This window comes from Palaemon carinicauda, chromosome 23 (assembly GCF_036898095.1).
Source record: "Palaemon carinicauda isolate YSFRI2023 chromosome 23, ASM3689809v2, whole genome shotgun sequence".
Lineage (NCBI taxonomy): Eukaryota > Metazoa > Arthropoda > Malacostraca > Decapoda > Palaemonidae > Palaemon > Palaemon carinicauda.
Window position 1 is genome coordinate 24,688,689 of NC_090747.1, and position 20,820 is coordinate 24,709,508.

The window sequence follows — 20,820 nt, forward strand, 5'->3', positions numbered from 1 at the left end:
TGTGGCAAAATAAGTCAAGCCCACCAATTAATCCCTCCCCAAGTATAACTACTATGATATATATATATATATATATATATAATTATATATAGGTATATTTCTCTATACATACATACATATATATATAAATATATATATGTGTATATATATATATATATATATATTATATATACATATATATATATATATATATATATAAATATATGTATATATATATATATATACATATATATGTATATATATATATATATATATAATTATATATATATATATATATATGTATATTTCTCTCTATATAAATATATATATATATATATATATATGTATATTTCTCTCTCTCTCTCTCTCTCTCTCTCTCTCTCCTCTCTCTCTATATATATATATATATATATACACTTTGATATATATATATATATATATATACACTTTGATATATATATATGTATGTATATATATATATATATATATACATATACTATGATATATATATATATATATACATACACTATGATATATATACATATATATATATATATATATACATATATATGTGTATATATATATATATATATACATATATATATATATATATAAATATATATATATATATATATATACATATATATATATATATATACATATATATATATATATATATGTGTGTGTGTGTTTGTGTATATACATATATATATAATAACTAATATATATACATATATGTATATATATATATATATATACATATACATATACATATACATATATATATATATATATATATGTATATGTATATATATATATATATATATAAAACGGATTATGGTCGAAGCGAAAAATCTATTTTTGGGGTGAGATGGCCATGTCGTCCTGATGGAAGTTCCTTAAAGTAGCTTCCTAAGGGATATATTTACTACAGTGATATTCCCAGAGAATTTTACCTTTAGGTATCCAGAACTCTAACTCCTGGCACGAATATCCTTAAAATTTCTCCAAAGGATATCGCATAATATCAGTGGACGCATTCTTGACAAGCCTCCATAGCAATCTGCACCCCAAACAGGATGTGGCAAAAGGGAGCCGTCCAAAGGCTCTCCCCGCTCTCGTAATACTATTGGGCATACAACAGCGCCATTCCCACAAGCGCGGATATTCATTGTAGCATTGAGCGTAGTGTTACAGATACAGTACCACGGGATGGATACTGTGAAGATCTTTTCTTTTAGAAGAGATGGGTGGGTCCATCAGGACGACATGGCCATCTCACCCAAAAATGTATTTTTCGCTTCGCTCAAAATCTGTTTTTTGGGCTCAAGCCATGTCGTCGTGATGGAAGCATACCAGAGCATTAGTGTATCTGTGGATTTTTAATCAGTGCCTTAACCTTATAGCAACCTTTTCTATGGTCATGGGGACCACATGAGACAAGGGACGTTACCGTTATTCGTCACCATCACTAATCATAACCAATGTTAGTGCTTTCTGCCTCCTACAGGGAAGAGTCATTCTAGACAGTAGAAAAGGTATCTTGAGGTTAACATACATAGTATGACCAAACTTAAGTACACACCGAATATACAAATAGTCTCATAGTTGTATATTTGTTAAAATAACATCAGTGTCTCTTATATCTATTATTTGATGCATATAAATATATGAGGGATACTCACTTTGGTAAGTTGAAGAACTCTGGCATGTATACATACAGTTGTCTTGCGAAGGTGGACGCACTACATTCTAATAGACATTTATTACTAATAAATGACTAAAAGAAATTCAGTTAAACAAATGTAGTATGACAATGTTATTATACCTGTAACAAGTACAGAGACTATATTTCCTTCTTGAAGGAAGAAATGATGAGTGCCACTCTCAGACTGAAGAAAATTATAAAACAAATTCTCTTCATAATTCCTGTACTGGTTACTTCTATCTGCACTGTGTACTTCGTACACCTGCACTAGTGCTATCTGTATAATTCCACACCTGGGATTTTGAACAGAGCCAGTGTTATCATGGTAACACTTAATTAAAAGAAGTCACACCTAAGAAGGGTGACCTCTCCTCCCTTTAATTGACAGTCCCAGTCAATTAGCTGTTCATCGTAGAATTAGACCGCAGGTTAAATATTCTACCTGGCGTCACCACATATTGCTTCAGAACATGGATTTGTCTAGCATAGTGTATGTAGAACACTCTGGATGATCCTCATCCGTTACATGTGTGAGGACATGTGAGGTCCCAAACCAAAAACTGTTTACTACAGTAATTAGGGGCAGGTTTTAATACACTACCTGCCACCACTACGAAGTGTTTCAGTTCATGCACTTGTTTTGCATAGTGTTTCTAAAACACTCTGGATGATTTCCATCCAGTGTATGAGCGAAGGCGCTCAAAGTCCGTATACTGAAAGAAGTTCAGTGATGAAGCAATCTTTCTCGGATCATGACCTGCAGGAGTACTGTCCGGATTCGCTCTACGAATAAATTAGGTGAGCTTCGCCCTTAGTTGTTTTATGGATAAATTTGATCCAGAAGTTTCTCCTTTAAAGAGCTGTCCTCCCCCTGAAGTGTGAAGTTCTACGAAGATAGACCTTTAGACACTCTACAGGACATAGAGAGACATCTTCCTTCAGAGGGCAGATTCTCCAGGGACCCCACCTCTTAGTGGGTAGCTCGTTTTTAGCGAGAAAGGATGGATCAGGAAATAGATTCAGTTCCCCCACTTCAGTGAACTGAATGTGACCCTCATCTCTGGATAGGGCCACTATTTCACTAACTCTAGCCCCGGGAGGCAATAGCAAACAGAAAAATAAACTTTTGGGTTAGATCCTTAAGAGAACAATCTTCATTGTTCACAGATGAGGCATAATGTAAGACCTTGTCCAAAGACCAAGATATGGGCTTTGGTGGTACCCGCGGGCTTAAGCCTAGCACATGCCTTTGGAATCTTATTAAAGATTTCATTCGCCAGATCCCCTTGAAAGGCATATAGGAGAGGCCTAGTCAAGGCTGACTTGCACGTATTTATCGTATTGGCCCACCAGACCTTGGCTATGAAGGTGGACAAAGAAGGACAGACAGAAGTTTATTAAAAAAATTTTCGGTCCTTTTGCTTTGACAAACGCAACCCCACTTTTTCCAGGAAGACTCATATTGTCCTTCTAGTTGACTTGGCCTTGTATTCTTCTAAGAATTCTATATTGCCTTTTGAAATCCCAAACCTTTTTCTAACCGCTAGAGCGAGAAGATCATGAAATGAAGGGTTTGGGTTATCTGTGATAAAACGAAGGCAGTTAATTTCTGAATTTTCGGAAATATACCTAGGGTCAGAGCTAGAACCAGCCTCATCTAGTCTATCAGCCCCACTAGAGGATCCTCGTATGTGGCTATATAGCGAGGTAGTTTCTTGAAGACGCTCGTGATGAAGAGGTCGAATTGCAGTTCCGGGACTTGTTCCCATCTGGGAGGGAATATGTCTGCGCCCATGGACCATTCCAACTCTATCGGTTTGTATCGAAATAGAGTATCCACCATCACGTCGTGGATCAGTTGTAAATGAACTGCTGGTAGGTGTCGTCCCTTTAAGAGAGGGATGGGTAACATCACCAAGACTGAATGAGACGTTCGAATGTGAAATCTTATTATCGCTTCGGTGTCCCAGATCAGTCATAAGGAGCCTGATCTGTGTGGAGGGGGCTTCCCCACCCATGAAAGGACCAGCAGAGTCTTGGGACTTTCGTGCTCTAATTTCTGTTAGAGTAGCGATTAAAGAGGGACCGATCTCAGTCTTTTTTTATCTCTTCAAGCGTTTGATGCGTGTTTTCCTCCAAGCTCTTAACGCATCTTTCCGGTGTGCCCTTAGCACCAGGTCTGTCACTATAGCGAACTGGGGAAAGTTTAGCGCTTTTTCCTGTTGGCGTTTTGGTATTCTGACTGAATACTTGAGTCTCTTGACAGACCTAATGAGCTCCTTTTATATTTCCAAAGGAGAGGAGAGTTGATGTGACTGAGGGCTTTGATGGTTTTTTAAACATCGAAACCCCTGACCTGGAGAAAGTCGAGACTTCTAGAAGCCTATCTTGCATCCGTGATGTCCCAGGAACCGGGTCATCTCTTTGAATGCACATTGGCCGGACACTTCGGGTGCTGCCCACTCCAGCCTCTTGATCAGGTATATTAATACCTGAACTATTTCTAGGCTTGACTTTGACGTGACTAAGTTCGTCAATCCTTTGAAAATACTTAGGACTGTGAGTCCGACACGTATCTTTCCTAGGATGAATGTTACTCTCTGTAACATGAATTCTAGATAGGAGGAACGGGGGTGGTTAACTGGAAGGTTCCGAAGGACACCTTTCAGGTCTGACAAGACTACGAACACCCCTAATTGGAACAAGGTCCATATGTTCAGAAGGATTAACATTCAGAACTTGCTGTTTTTTATGAACTGGTTGAGTGGCGACAAGATCAGAATGACTCATTGATATCTTGAGTCCTTCTCGTGAACACAAAACAGCCTTCCCTGGAACTCGATGAGCTATAGTTTTCTTACCACCTGTATGCTCTATAGCTCTCAGGTATACTTCTCCAGGAGGGTTTTGAACTGTAGGAGAAGGTAAGGAAATGATGGTAGGGACATTTCTGTTTCCCGTCAATGGCTCATCTTGAATAGGCTTTGGACCGAAGGATCGAAGGTCCTGCGATCCTGAGGGAAAGTTCCTCCTAGCCAAAGCGTCTTTATGCTTCGAGTAGTCAGTAGGCTTAGACTTTTGACCATCTGCCTGTAGCACCGTGGTCACTGGAATAGTGGGATGTTGTTGAGCAGCCCGGATATTTCCAGCATTTTCGATCTTCTTTTTAGGTTGGGGACCCACAACCACAGAAGATTTTCTCTGTGAAGGAATGCCCCATTTTTGGAGAAGACTTATGTTCTCTATGGTGGCGTTCTTAATTACTTCCTTAATGACCTCGTGTGAGAAGAGGTCTTTACCCCAGATGTTGGAAGATATTAGCTTCCTTGTTTCGTGTTTCACTGTTGCCTCAGCGAACACAAACTCTCTACATGCTGTCCTGGCCTTCATAAAGGCGTAAAGGTTTTCACCAAGATAGCCATATGCATTTTGGCTATGACCATGAGCATGTCTGGGGTACTTTCGTAGGTTGAACACAACTCTATGTAGTTTTGTAGAGAAAGGGATGTCGCAAGTCTCTCCTTTGACTCATGTTCATTACACAAGAGCAACTCAGACAATTTAGGGAGACATACCTTGAATTGTCGACTTGCGATGTCCTTGTCTAATTTTCCTACTGAAAATGTCAAATGGACTTCCTTCCAATCCTTTTCCTGTCCGGGAAAATCTGGTGACAAAGGTTTGCACTCATCGAGTGTGGGACATGGCTTACCCGCCTCTACCCCGCTTTGGCAACAGAAGTAAATGCCTTCCCCATAAAGGGGAATGAGAGTGAAGTAGGAGCAAGAAAGGAAGGGTGTCTGTTATTCAGTGAGAATACCTTCGACTCTGAATAACCCGCCTTTCTTAGACTACCTGAAAGGATAGCCTGTGCCTTATCATGGTCGAGAATCAAGACCTCCTTTGGTTCCTCTCCTTTTCTTGACTTTGGTTCGTACTTCAGTCGAACCCAACAATTAGGGAAAGCATCAAAGCTTGGCCAAAATTGAATTTTGTCCAAAGGAACAGCATTTATTTTCTCTGAGATGTAGAGATTGCCATTTGAAATCGGCATCTGCTCCGCAAACCTCCAGGGATTGGTTATCGAGCATGTTGGTAGGTCTTGATTCAAGGGTCATTTGACTGACCCCTGGGAAGCGACAAGAGAAGCTTTACGAGGCTCTATCTTGCGTTTTACTTCCTGCTTTTCATTTTGTTTACGAAAGCTCTCTATTTGATTCTTCAGCTTGATACATAATTGTACCACATTATCCAATAGAGGGGTAGAAGATGAAGATGTCGATATCGATGGCTCTATAGCCGGCAGAGGCGGAGGAAATTCCGACACAACATTTTCCTCTTCTACCCTGGGGCACTTCTTGCCCTTAATCCCAAAGGTTTTCTGGCTGTCAAGGGATGTAGTTGGCTCCTGAGGCACTAATGTTTCCTCACTTGCTTCCGGAAATAGTAGCTTACGCATCCTATCATTAGGTAGGAAAGGTCCCGTAGAGATCTTTTGAAAGCCTCTCACCCAGTTGCGTAATTTATATTGAGGTGTATCCCTAATCTTCGTAGACTTGGGATTTTCAAAACCTTCGGACATTAATGTCCGACATATATTGCAAACCTGTGGGTTCCAATAATGTAGGGATCCGGAAACAATATTGCAGGGGGCATGAAACCTGCAAGTATTATGGCCGTAAAAATACTTACTCTTGGCCTTGCAGAGGACTGCAGCACAAGGTATCTGGTGTTCCTCCTGTAAAGAAAGGAAAACCAAATGAGTTTACAATGGATTATCTCCTTGACAATCAACATGCAAATGTCCTTTACAATAGAGTAGCTTAGCATAGTAAGCTATAAAGGGATAGTAGGAGATACATACTTGTGTACCCCTGTGAGCAAATGCTGTTACCTGCCCTCAGTATTAACTACATGGAGATTTCTCTATAGAGTAACTCCAAGTAGAAGGACTCTTACCCCTAGAGGTAGAGAAGTATCAAATCACTATCCCAAAATAATGTTAATACTGTGGGGTCAGGATGACTGATTCTCGATCAGAATATTGAAGAAAACTATTAATTCAATATATGAACGGTACCAGCAGAATGCTCGTACAAGGGTACCCAGGGTATGTCAGAAAATACTACTGTATCATGGTACTGTAGTTTTCTAATTGCAGTAAGTCTATATTGCAATTTACTGGCTACTGTACATCATGTATTGTAGTCTAGTCATTATGCTGCCTTCATAGTAGCATATGACAGTATGGTCCATCTAGCATGAAGCCAGCTGGACTAGGAAAATCAAGACATATATGTGTATATCACACTCAGCCTATTTGCTCTAGTTAAAATATAGAGTTTCCTGATCAGGGAGACTCAAGGAAAAAGGCTCCACCCTTTAAGGGTTAGGAGTGTATTACTCCTGCCTTGAAGAGTTTAATATTGTAGGGTAATCTTAATACTGATTTCTAATCAGGATATTGAAGAAATATTCATTCAATATAGGATTGGGCTCAGCAAATGCCTGTGTTGGATATCCAAAACATATTGGAAATAACTACTAGTATAAACCATATAGTAGTTTTCTATCTGCAGTATATTCTATAATGCAGATATACTGGCTACCTGTATAAAATATACAGTAGTTTAGACAGCATGAAGCCGACATAGCTAGGTCTTGCCGGCATACCCGGCATGCTAGCTAGAGAGAGAGAGATACCATGGAAAAAAGGCTACTCCTTACTCCATTCAGGCTTCCATGCAGCTACAGTACAAGGTACCCGCCGACACACTGCCGGCCGGTGAGTCCAGCAGTACCAGTACAGTCGGCGTGCTGCCAACTGAGTCAGCACTGGCTGGCAGTACCACGGCAACAGGACCTGTAGCAGCAGTCCAAGGGAGGACTGAAGAAACTTGGGAACAGAAGGGACTTTCCTTTCACGGCCATCATGGTCGCCGGCAGCCATCTTGGCTACCGGCTGGGACGGCAGTTGCCGGCTAGGCCGACAATTGCCGACAGATGATGTGGTTGGCGGCAGTATGCTCTGCCGTCAGCCAAAGACATGGCTCGAGAGGGAGTCTGGCTGGCTCCGGCAACCTACCAGCAAAGGAAGGTTGCAAGATGCCAGCCTTAAGAAAGACAATGGCTCAGCCATCAAAAGAGGACAGCGGGGTAGGGAACAGGGTCCTGTAACGAGTGTGAAAGGAACTGGCAAAAATTGTCAATCCTACCACCTGTAAAAGGAACTCTGTTTCGTTATCGGCAGAATCCCAGGGAACAGGAGAGACTTAGTTCTCCAACCCAGAGATTGCCGACACAGTTAAGGGGATGGCGGCACTGCCGCCTCCTCTCAACAAAGAAGAAACAGAGTTCCAGTGCCACGTATCCTGGGCTAAAGAAAATTACTCTTCAGCCCAGAGTACTGTGGCATAGGACTAGTCTTTTAGTCACAAGGAGAAGATGGTATCCTACCATTACTTCAAATGGGGCTAATGAGGGCTAACCTCCATTGCCGGCCACCTAGCCAGCAGGGGAAAGAGGGTGTCCTACAACCCATTCGCCCTGCTGGCAGGTCGCCGACATAAGACTAAATACTCTGAGATTCTGACAAAATCCCAAAACCTGATGGTATACCACAACCAACGGTTAAGGGAAGAGGCAGGACAAACCCTAAGTTAGCCATGTCTGAATAAAATTCAAGGCACGGCCATTAGGATTGTAGCCTGAGGCTACGCTCAGAGGGAAAGAAAATACCCTTAAGTCTCCGAAGAGACGTGTAATGTTTCATAACATTATAGGAGGTATCAGTCTCCACTGAATGAAAACAAATACACGAAGGTAACCGGGGAAATTCTGAATGTATAGTAAAACGTCTAGGTAAGGCTAGCTAGGCTATACGAGATCTCGGTTACCTAAATCACCGAAACCCTAACTATACAATCGACAGAGAAAAGGGGGAAACAAAATTATGCACATTATCAAAACTTTACAAGAGTAATTGCCTAAATAGCTAAATAATTAAAATAATTAAATAAAGCTATAAAAACTGAAAGTCGTTCTGCTATCTAAATAACATATGCCTAACGAACAACGGCCCCATGGCGCCTCCAGTAACTGGCCTAGCTCTTAAACACAATAAAATACTCTATTTTCATTGTGAAACAGGAGCTAAAATATACTCATAGTAAAGACCCGATACTCAACTTTCCAGAGGCAGAAGATGATGGAGAAAGCATAATAATAATCCTGTAAAACGATCGAAAAGTTAGATCACCAGGAAATATCACTGAGCGAGATCGCTACAAAAAAAGGAATGTCCGCCGTCGTGGAATGGCGCTGTTGTATTCCCAATAGTATTACGAGAGCAGGAAGAGCCTTTGGACGGCTCCCTTTTGCCACATCCTCTTCGAAGCCAAAACGCTGTTTGGGGTGCAGATTGCTATGGAGGCGTGTCAAGAATGCGTCCACTGATATTATGCCATATCTTTTATTCTTTTGGAGAAATTTTAAGGATATTCGCGCCAGGAGTTAGAATTCTGGATACCTAAAGGTAAAATTCTCTGGGAATATCACTGTAGTACATATATCCCTTAGGAAGCTACTTTAAGGAACTTCCATCATGATGACATAGCTTGAGCATATATATATATATACATATATATATATATATATATATATACATACAGTATATATACACTAAAATATATTTATTTATTTATTTATAAACAAAGATATATATATATATATATATATGTATATATATATATATATATACGCATATATGTATGTATGTATATATATATATATATATAAATATATACACATACTATGATATATATACTATGATATATATACTATGATATATATTCATTCATATATATATATATATATAAAATATATATATATATATATATATATACACACACATATATATATATATATATAAATATATATATATATATATATATAATATATATATATATATATATATATATTATGATATATATACATATACATACATATATATATATATATATATATGTATGTATATATATAATGTATACATATATATATATATATATATATAAATATATATATATATATATATATGTATATATATAATTTATATATATATATATATATATATTCATATATATTTATATATATAGTATATATATGTATATATATATATATATATATTTATATATATAGTGTATATATGTATATATATATATATATATATATTCCCGTCGCCTTTGAATCTGGCTATGTTCCAAAAGCAACATTTGTAAATCCAGAGTTTATTTATTGCAAGACACTGCTAACTATCATCATTTGAACAGCTTCTCCTAAGGTTAATTTCAATGGAATTCGCAAGCATTCATCAAAAAAAAAAGAAAGAACACACACACACACACACACACACACATATATATATATATATATATATATATAATGCCGAAATACTATAAAATTAATCTTAATAATGACATTTCAGTTTTCATTATATAGACTCGGTAGTGAAAACAATATTAAGCACTCGATTATAGGAATTCCTACGTGACAATTACATACCTGATATTTTATAATCTCTATACGCAATAGCTTCTCAAAGCTTATCACTTGTGTGTTGATAACTAATCTGTTTCATGATATGGTAATGAATCATCTTTGGTAATGATGATTATAATAAAAATAATGACAATAATGATAATGGTTTATATGAGCATCACGCACACAGTAAATAAAAAGTAAAGCATTGCAACGGAAGAACAAATATTTACTGCCTAATTACAAAATCATTGGACTTTGGTAGATATATATATATATATATATATATATATATTGAGAGAGAGAGAGAGAGAGAGAGAGAGAGAGAGAGATTCAATAATGGAGTTAATTTATTAGTGTAATTTTCCTACATAACTTTAATGAATAATAACTGGTGAATACTTACCAATATGTGCCAGTACTTTCGTGATGTTGTATTTGGGAGTTCGGAAAAGTCAGTCGAGTTTAGTGATGTTTGGGAGCCATTTGTGTCCCACTTGGTATGTGATGTTGAGTACTGAGTAGTCACGTATCACGGAATCACGATAGCGTTGCAGGCTTGAAGAGTGACTTGCTTTCAACACCTTTCCAAGCTCATTCTCATCCATTAATAAATTATGACCCACATGCGAAGCAAGATTAGAGCATGCGTTCATGTTCTCTTCATTTCGAATATTCACACCCCATTAATTCTGTTCGATGTACCATTTGTTATAAATGACTTTCATGCCAGGCGTCATTCGAATTTTATTGCCTTTTTCATCAGCATCACTAAATCTCACATCATGCCACTTAGGCAAACACAAGCTAAACACCAATCTTAAACATAACAACTATTCACGCTAGTGATGTGACAAAGGCAGTGTGAAGCAGAGTCAATGCAGAATCTGGTGTGTAGGACTACGTACCGGCCGCACTCCCAAGCTCACTCTATAGCGGACACGTACAGGTACGGAACAGAACATGGTTGTGTTCCGTTGTGGCCGGATTTTCCAATTTCACACAAATCTACGATACTTCTGATTTTGTTTGTTTTAAAATGTCAGTTGAGACGATGTCTGTTATGGATGATGATGGTAATGATGATGATAATAATGATTATTATATATATATATATATATATATATATATAAAAGTGATAATTTGTGAGTAGCATATTTTCTTTTTTAAAACAGTTAATATACGGAATTTAAGAAAGATCGATAGAACATTGAATAGTGACACTGCAGATGATTGCTGTTTATTAAAAATAGACCTAATGTAATATAGTTCTGGTGTTTGGTGTCAACAAAAGCGAGTGTTAACTGGTTTAAAACATTTTTGAAATACAGAGGGATCGAATAATTTCAGTCAGTTAATTATATTCAATTCAAGACATCATTGAAACATAAGTCATAATAAAATAGACTCTCAAATCTTGAAGAGAATCTACAAATCAATTGAGTTTCCTTCAAGAGAGATAATATATTCCTAATAAGAAAAATAATATTTATACGACATCTAGAAAAGGATTCACTAACAATTGAGTTCAGTTGACGAAGAACGAAACAGGAGACAATTATTACTACTTAATTCAATTAAACCTGGCTATATGGACAATGCATTGATGGTACAGACGCTGCGTGTGCGCAATGGCAAACACATAATTAGGTAATGATAGTGTCACCATGTCCTGAGAATCAGTGATCCTTGCTCAGGCATTATCGAAACAATGTGAACTTAGAATAACAGTGGATCATAATGCCTCTCTCTCTCTCTCTCTCTCTCTCTCTCTCTCATACACACACTCTTCTTATAAACGCCATTAAATCAGGGATTCGTATGTTTCGGCGTGCCTGATTCGGCGTTCCCGTTTCGGCTTGGCCGATTCGGCGTAAAAAGAAAAAATGGGCTAATTTGCATAGCCCTTTAGGCGTCAGACTATTCGGCGTCACTGTCTTTGAAAATAATTAATGGAAATTAATGGGATCTAATGAATCAACTTCTATTACGATTTACTTTATTCGTTCATCGGCATTTCCATATTTCTTTAGGTTTTTAGGGAGGTGGATATCAAGCGATCAACTTTTCAAGGTGGGACTTGACTTTGGTCGGACAGAGAAGGAAGACGTGTTTTCTAGTGCTCCTGTCTTTCTCAACTTTGAGATTACACCATGGGCTCTTTCTCGTTTTTCTACTGTTCCAGCAGTGTATAAAAGTGATGTGATACTAGCGGTGTGTTTTCAGTGTTATATGCGCCAAGACAGTGTTGTAATTTAGGCAAATTTACATTCGATTACACACCTGGCGAACCAGCTTCTTGGCCGGTGAACGAGTATGCCCTGAGGCAACTTGCCTCGGGGGTTAGGGGCTCGTAGTGTCTCCCTCCCGTTTCCAGGAAACACAGAACTGGCAGTTAATCAAAACATAAAAACAGGTTAGTTACGATGGCTTAAAATACACAACATGCTCTCAGGAGGAAAGACTCCTTTGGCCTGCATTTTACAGCGCCTTATGGGGATCGGCCGGTTTCCGACTTTTTTAAGGACAGGTTGTTGATATATAGGGGGTTTGTTAAAGGATATTGTGTGGAACTTTTGGGAATTTTTTTTTGTTCAGTGACCTTAGGTTTTGTGACGCCAGAGGTTTTTTCGGCCAAAAATGGCCATTTTCAAAATGCATCTCCTCCTTTGATTTTTGGTTTTAAAGGATGAGATTTGAACCATGTATAAAACACATATGGACCTTTGATTTAAATCCGGGGATTTTTTATTTTTCAATTATTTTTCAAGATATGAATTTTTTTTTTTTATGAAATTTTCCCGGAAAAATTACAGGAAAAAATTTGCCAAAAATCAGAAACTCAAAATATTAAAAATCCCCGGCTTTTTTTTTAATCTACCATGCTTCCCATATTATATATGAAATTACATTAAGATTGGTCCAATACTAAGGGAGGAGATACATTTTGAAGGTGAAAAACTTATGTTTTGAGAAACGGGCCTTCAAAGTTTTAGGTACATAAAAAAAAAGTAAAAGACTGTGTTACCATTAATTTTATGTTTTTTTTTTTTTAGTATTAACTGTATTTCAAATCTTATTTTTAATGTCTATTGCTTTAATGCAAAAGTATTATGAATAGAAATATTAATAAATTGATTATCTTTGTGCCTAAGACATATTATTATAAATTTGGTTTTGTAAATTGGAGCCTTCCTTCCTTCTGTAGAAATCGGTGGGCATTTTGCAGGTTCTGAAATAATTTTCCCTCTGCATTTAGGACATATCTTTTTTATTAGTGTCTCAAATCCATCCCTTGCCAAATGGATCCTCGGAATTACTTTGCATCTACAATTTGGTATTTGTGATTCAAGTAATTTTCAAGTCTTGCTTCACTTATTATTATCATTTTATTTTCACTATCGTTGATAATATCAGCCTCCGATCCACTGCATTCTTCTTCTAAAATATCTTTGCTCTTTAGCAATGATGAACGAATAGAGAGACGATTAGGGTGGATGTGGTTGGTCTCTGGCCAGCAGTGATGTTAGCGTGCGCCATTTGCTGCGCGGCCCCTCTCTCTCTCTCTCGTTGTCGCTCATTCCCCTCTATGGCATTAGTTTCTTGAATTCTCTGTTCTACTTCTTCGATGGCTATATCAAATTGGCGTTTCCGCATTCTAGAAGCATGAAGTGAACTCTTGCGCCTTTTAGGCATGGTGAAAAACTAAAAACACGCAGAAAAAAAGAGAGTTCAGTCAAGGCTAGCGAGCATGAAAAAATGCGACCTTATTACGTGAAGATTTATAGGCAACTGAGCCTCATGACTCATGATGGGTGTTTTGTCTTGTCTAGTTATAACCAGAAAGGTGCCAATTAGGATATTATTGACATTATATATTTCATTTCAAAGGAAGTTTTTGTAACATATATCACAAAAACTATACCAGACTAAATAATTTGCGCTACTGGTGTTTTCTGTGTATAAAGTTATTGTTACATTTCAGGCCATAACTAGAAAAGTAAGGCGAATTTTAGCATGATACTTCGTGCACACATTCTTGAATGCTCTACGAGGCCATAGAATTTTTTCAGCAAATCGAATATGTTTCATATTTTTTCGGTATTTTAGGCGGCCGATCCCCTTATGTGACCATGGAAAGTGTTAGTAATGTGTTGTTTAATCATATGAAATTAGGAATTTGTGACATAAAAGGTGTTCAGAATATAAATAGAAATAAGATTGTGGTAAGGCTAATCTCCGCAAATGTATTTGCTGATGTTTTGAATAATTTCGAGGATAAAGTTATAAAGTTAAGTGAAACAGACTCTGTGAAGGTTATAAATTTAAGTTCACAAGTTTCGTATGTATCGATAAGGAACGCACCGTTCGAGAATGGACGATAAAGTGATAATAGATATTTTGAATAGGTATGGAAAGGTAGAGCACTTAAGGCATAACAAATTTGCAGTTGGGCCCTTTGAGGGTTTATTCAATGGCGTTCGCACAGCAAAGATGCGAGTTAAAGAAAACATCCCTTCATCAATTTATATTGGTGGCTATAATTTAACCTTCTTATAAAGTGAAAAGAGTAGAATATGTTACAAATGTGGGAAAGAAGGTCATCTAGTAAAGGACTGCATTTTGAATATTAGTGAGAGTAATTACATTATTAATGAGGGAGATTTCCCTGAAATACCTAAGAATGAAAAGAATAGTTCATCCAGCGCGAACAATAATGGAAAGGAAGATGAGCATGGAGGTGGAGCCAAATCGGCGAATGGAAAGAGTGAAAGGGGCTAGAAGCAAGGAACGATAATTCGGGATTGGGCCATGAAAGCATCAGAACGACCACCGCGACGAGGACTGGAGATGGACGAATGGACGAAGTGGAAACGGACAACGAAAGACAAGATGAGGAAGGAGCTGGAAGGCTTGTGGAAATTCCCGCATCACCTGACGAAGGACTCGTTATTTCGACAGTTGAAGCAGAAATCCACTCAGACGAGACAGACATTGGAAAGGAAATGGACATTCAATTGTGTGTAGTACAAAATAAGGAGGATTCAATCGAAGAGGTGATAAGTGAAATCAGGAAATGTGAAGAAAATGAAGAGAATAATGTGGACTGTGGTGGGGAAACTACAATAGGCAGTGTTTTCAACCTTGGTAACACAAGTGACGCCGAAATGTGGCAAGCTACAATTAGTGACGAACCAAGCAAAGGCATTCGTCTGAGGCTAACAAAGGATAATGATGTGCTTTCCGAGTCGAACATGGGCGAAGATACATCAGTGTTTGATGAACCTAAAAGTAGTTCTGAAGACGAGATGAATCGATTGCCAGTGAATAAACGTTTCAAATTGGATGAATGATTTAGATTTTCTTTCTTATATTTGTAACCTTCACTTACTTAAATTTAGCAACTGTTAATGTTAATGGATTATGTATGTCTTATAAGCAAAGTAAATTGATTGATTTTATGTACTTTTATCATTTGGATGTAATATTTGTGCAAGAACACAATGTCAAAGATATTTCGCAACTTGAGTATGTTGAAAAGCATTGCGATATAATATTGAATACAAGTGTCTTGTTGAAGGGAGGCACTGCTATCCTCTTCAATAAAAAGTCGAGTGAAGGTTCTGAATCAGGAGATGGATGTAAAGGGCCAAATAATCAGAATAAAATGTACATATCAAGGAACAGATTTTCTATTAATAAATGTGTATGACCCTTCAGGTATAAATAAGAAAAAGGAAAGAGAGGAACTGTTTTTAAATGTTTTTTTTATATTACATGAGACACAATTTACGAAACTTGATCATAGGTGGGGATTGGAACAGCGTAACAAGCAAAAGAGATTGCTCTAATCCTGATAATCATATAATTTCAACAGCTCTTCAAAGATTAAAAAATTATTTACAACTTAAAGATGTGTGGCTCTTGAAAAACCATTTGATAGAATATACGTATGTTAGGCATAAATATGGTTCTAGGATTGATCGCATATACAGTACGTTAGAGATCTGAAGAATAATATAAGTGAATCTGAAAATATTTCATTAAGCTGGTCTGATCATAATTCTGTTAAGGTTAAGATTAAGATGGACAATGATATTAGCTTTGGCAAGGGATACTGGAAATTAAATACAAGTATTCTGAAAAATACAGTAGTGATAGAAAACTTTGTTAAATTTTGGAGCTATTTGAAAAGAAAGATGGGTGATGTACAGTTTCATTCTATTTTAGACTGGTGGATTTATGCAAAAGATCAGCTTAGACTCTTTTCTGTTAAAGTTTCAAAGACAATAAATCAGGAGAGATTTGGCTTACTGAATCTGCTGAAAGCAGAAGTAAGGCGGAATTATTGGATCCATTCTGAAAACTGTAATAACTTTTGCAAAATAGAGGGACTTAAAGACAGAATAAATGTAATTGAAAATGAGATATGTGAAGGGGTCAATGTAAGAGCTAGAATTGATGAAAGAATGTATGGGGAAAAAATATCTGCATATTTACTTGGGAAAGAAAAGAATATAAAAACAAGTATCGATAAATTGTGTGTAAAAGAGGGTGCATATGTAACAGACACAAAGTCTATACAAAGGTATGTATTAGAATTTTATGAAAGTTTGTATAAAGAAGAATCTATAGATTTTGATTTGAAATATAAATTTCTTGAAAATATGAAGTGTCATAGATGATGATATGAACTTAAACCTGAAGGCTGAATTAACAGAGAAAGAAGTTTGGGAAGCTATATCAGGAATCAAAAATGGGAAATGTCCTGGTGTTGATGGATTAGCCGTCGAATTCTACAAAACTATGTGGAGCATTGTAAAAAACGAACTTACGAAAGTAATCTTAATAACTGGAGGCCCATAACTATGCTAAATGTAGATTATAAGATTATAGCGAAGGTTTTAGCAAACAGGTTAAAATCAGTGCTATCTCTTTTCGTATCAGAGGAACAGTTTTGTGCTGTCCCAGGAAGGTCAATAATTAACTGTAACACCTTGCTAAGAGATGTAATATACTTCCAAAAAAATGCAAACAAGAAAGCTGCCCTGATAAATCTTGATTGGTATAAAGCATTCGATATGGTAAATCTGGACTTTCTATTCGGAACGTTATACAAACTTGGATTTTATTTAGAATTTGTAAACTTGATTAGGATGCTTTATAAGGATGCCGAAAGCTGTATATCTACAAATGGCCATATATCTGACCCTTTTCTAATAGGCAAGTCTGTTCGACATGGTTGTCCATTATCGATGATTTTATTTGTTATAGCTCAAGAATCATTGTATAGAATGCTGAAGGTTAGGTTGGGAACTTTTTCTCTAGATCTTCCGAATGGGTTAAAAATTGTAGTGGTTGGCTTTGCAGATGATAGCACTATTATTGTCAATAAGTTGGAAGGTATTGAGGAAACTTCACGGGTTATTAATGAGTACGAAAAGGCAAGTGGAACGAAACTTAATAAAAAGAAAACTTACATTGTGGGAATTGGCTCGTGGAAAGACAAACTTGAATGGCCAGAAACAGGGATAGAAGTGAAACAAGGCAGTTTTAAGATCATAGGTATAATCCATAATAATGATTATGAACTAGCTGTAAGGGTGAACTGGGAAAATATCAAGGATAATATTTAAAAAATGATAGGGCCACTTTATAAACGAAGACTAACTTTATTCCAAAAGAGTGTAATAAATAATGTAACTGTATTATCAAAGGCATGGTATGTGTCTCAGGTATATCACATTCCAGCTAATATTGGTAAATACATAGAAAAGTATACCTTCAAATATCTCTGGAATGGGAATTATCAACCTATTAAAAGGAAAACTATGTATCTTCTAAAGCAGTGGTTCTTAACCTTTTTCATCCCATGACCCCCTGGGACTAATCAGAGTATTATTATGACCCCCTATAATAGATTTGGAAATAATGAACCTTGTCAAAGGGTCAAGCAAAAAAAAATTACAGGAAGACCATGGTTTACTCCTATACAATTTTATTGGAAACGCCACAGAACAAAAACCTTGAAAAATTCCACTTTCCTAGCCTTTACAAATGCCATAAAATTATAAATTCCAAACAACTATTCAACATCATACAAAATTGTTTACTCCTATTCAATTTTATTGGAAACACCACAGAACAAAAACCTTGAAAAATTCCACTTACATAGCCTCTACAAATGCCATAAAATTATCAATTCCAAAGAACTATTCAACACCATACAAAACATAGCACCTACTTCTCATTCACTCAGTGTGATGGTTGAAATTGTTTTGCAGCCATAAGTCTATCAAAGCGAGGACCAGTGTTCGATAGGCAACACGTCATGTCAGCATCGATGACAACCCTATTGCGTGCCTTCGTTTTCAGTGCAACCATTGCTGAGAATCCAACCTCGCACCGGTAGGTTGACGGGGACTGAATCAACATGGTTAATGCACGCATCGAGAGAATAGGACAGTAGTTCTTCACTTTTGCCCAAAATGTTGGGAGCTCTTGTTCGGCAAAATCGACTTTAAGCTGAGAATCCTCACGAATTTGATAAAATTCTACCTTAGTAGCAACATCAGTATCACTGATGGCACTATCCTTTACTGAAAAGGGTCTATAGATCCGCGCATCAGTACAGCGGTCGTTTAGTCCTGGAAAGTAACTTTCGATGGCGTCATTTACTGCCAAAAGATGAGTGGAGATCTCCTCACGGAAACTACATTCAGCATCTGGCATGGAACCCAGGAGAGTCATCATCTCCATGAAGAAAGTGATGTCACCATCCTGAACTCTTTTCTGGTAAAGTTGAATCTTAGACTTGAACGCTGCCACTTTGTCCCGAGCTGTGTGCATCATTGTAACGTTTCCTTGGATTGAAGTATTCAGAGAATTTACTTCCGAGAAGGAATCTGCCAAGTAGGCAACCTTTGTTACAAAACAATCATCCTGCATCTTTTCATGAAGAAGATTCTCCTTTGCCGTATGACCACGTTCCAACAGCATTGTTATTTCTTCGCGAAGTTGTAGCACGTGATTTAAAACTTTGCCGCGTGAGAGCCAACGTACCTCTGTATGAAATAGTAGAACAGAAAATTCAGCACCCATTTCTTCACATAGCAATTTAAAAATCCTTGAAGTTGTTGCACTTCCTCGTATATGGTTCACAATCTTTACAACGTCAGTAAGCACTTCTTGAAGTCCAGGTGGGAGAGTCTTCATTGCCAAAGCATACCAATGAAGCATACAGTGAGTGAAAGAGACATGTGGAGCGGCATTCTTCACGAAGGCTTTGAAGCCCGATTTGCAGCCGGTCATAGAAGGAGCTCCATCTGTACGCACTCCAACAAGTGCGTCCCAACCTAGTAAGTGCTAAAGGAGAAAGGCTTCAAGGATTTTGAAAATATCTTTTCCACGAGTGGTTGTGGCCAGTGGTTCAGAGAACAGGTACTCCTCTTTCATAACTTCCACGTTAAGGTAACGAACATAAACAATAAGTCGGGAACATGAAGCAACATCTGTTGACTCGTCCAGTTGCAATGAATATACTGGGCTACTCCTTACAGCATAATATCGTCACTCATGTCCGAGATCTGACTCCTGACTGTATCATTCGAAAGGGAAATAGCCCTTATCTTGTTTGCCTACTGTTCTCCAAGAATTACATTCGTTGCTTCCAGAATGCAAGGCTTAATCAAGTCTACGCCAATATTATGAGGTCTCTTGGTCTTAGCAATTTTTAGAGCAATTCTGTCTGAAACCTCCAACGCTGCTTTATTCTGACAAGCAAAGTGACCAGTGGAATCGACGCGACTGGCCTTCAGGGCAGCTTCTTTTTGCTTGAAATAGTCCAAGTTTTTGTCCCCCAAATGGCTGTGACAGGACTCAAATTGGATCTTCAGCTTGCTTGGCTTCATATCACGTGACTTGGAGGAGTATCCGATTGAGCTATAATGGGAATCTAACGCTATTTTGGTAACACTAGCTATGGTTAATGTGCAGCAGACCACCCAACTTGTGACCAGTGTTGTACTCATCAAACTGGTAAATGCCCTACTGGCTATTTCAAATACGTGCATAATGTATATGAAAAATAAATTATTCTCCAGAACCCTTTTTGACCCCTTAAGAAATCCCAAACGACACCCCCCCCCGGGGGTCACGACCCCCAGGTTAAGAAACACTGTTCTAAAGAGTCAAGGAGGATGTGGTATTGTAAACCTAACTGTGAAAGCCAATTGTATGCTTTTCAACAGCTTTTACAAAAGTATTGTCAATAGATTAATGGGATGTGAAATAGCTGCATATTATTGTAAGCTGAGGCTTTCTTATCTTGCTGATTTTAACAGATTTAGTGAATCTACCATTTTTAGCACTCCATATTATGACAAAATAATGACGATATTTCACTCTGTAATAAAGGTAAAGACCTATCCTTTGCTGAAATTAAAACATATTTACTCTCACATGCTGAGAGGTGAATCAGTTCTGCCAAGTATTGAAGAAAGTTATCCGTTGTTTAACTGGAATATAATATGGGAAAATTTGAATAATAAGTGGATTGGTCCAGTAAATAGAGAAATATTGTTTAAATACAGCCACGA

At 37.3% G+C, this 20,820-nt stretch overlaps 1 protein-coding gene across 1 annotated transcript; it reads right to left on the reverse strand.

The window, feature by feature from the left end:
• Positions 1 to 13,681: 13,681 nt before the first annotated feature.
• On the reverse strand, positions 13,682 to 20,133 carry LOC137617486 (protein FAM200C-like). Its single transcript, XM_068347506.1, has 3 exons — positions 19,882 to 20,133; positions 18,782 to 19,588; positions 13,682 to 13,927 (listed from the first exon to the last, which is right to left on the reverse strand). Exons 1-3 carry the CDS (start codon positions 20,131 to 20,133, stop codon positions 13,682 to 13,684), a joined length of 1,305 nt encoding a protein of 434 aa, XP_068203607.1.
• Between the last annotated feature and the right edge of the window lie 687 nt (positions 20,134 to 20,820).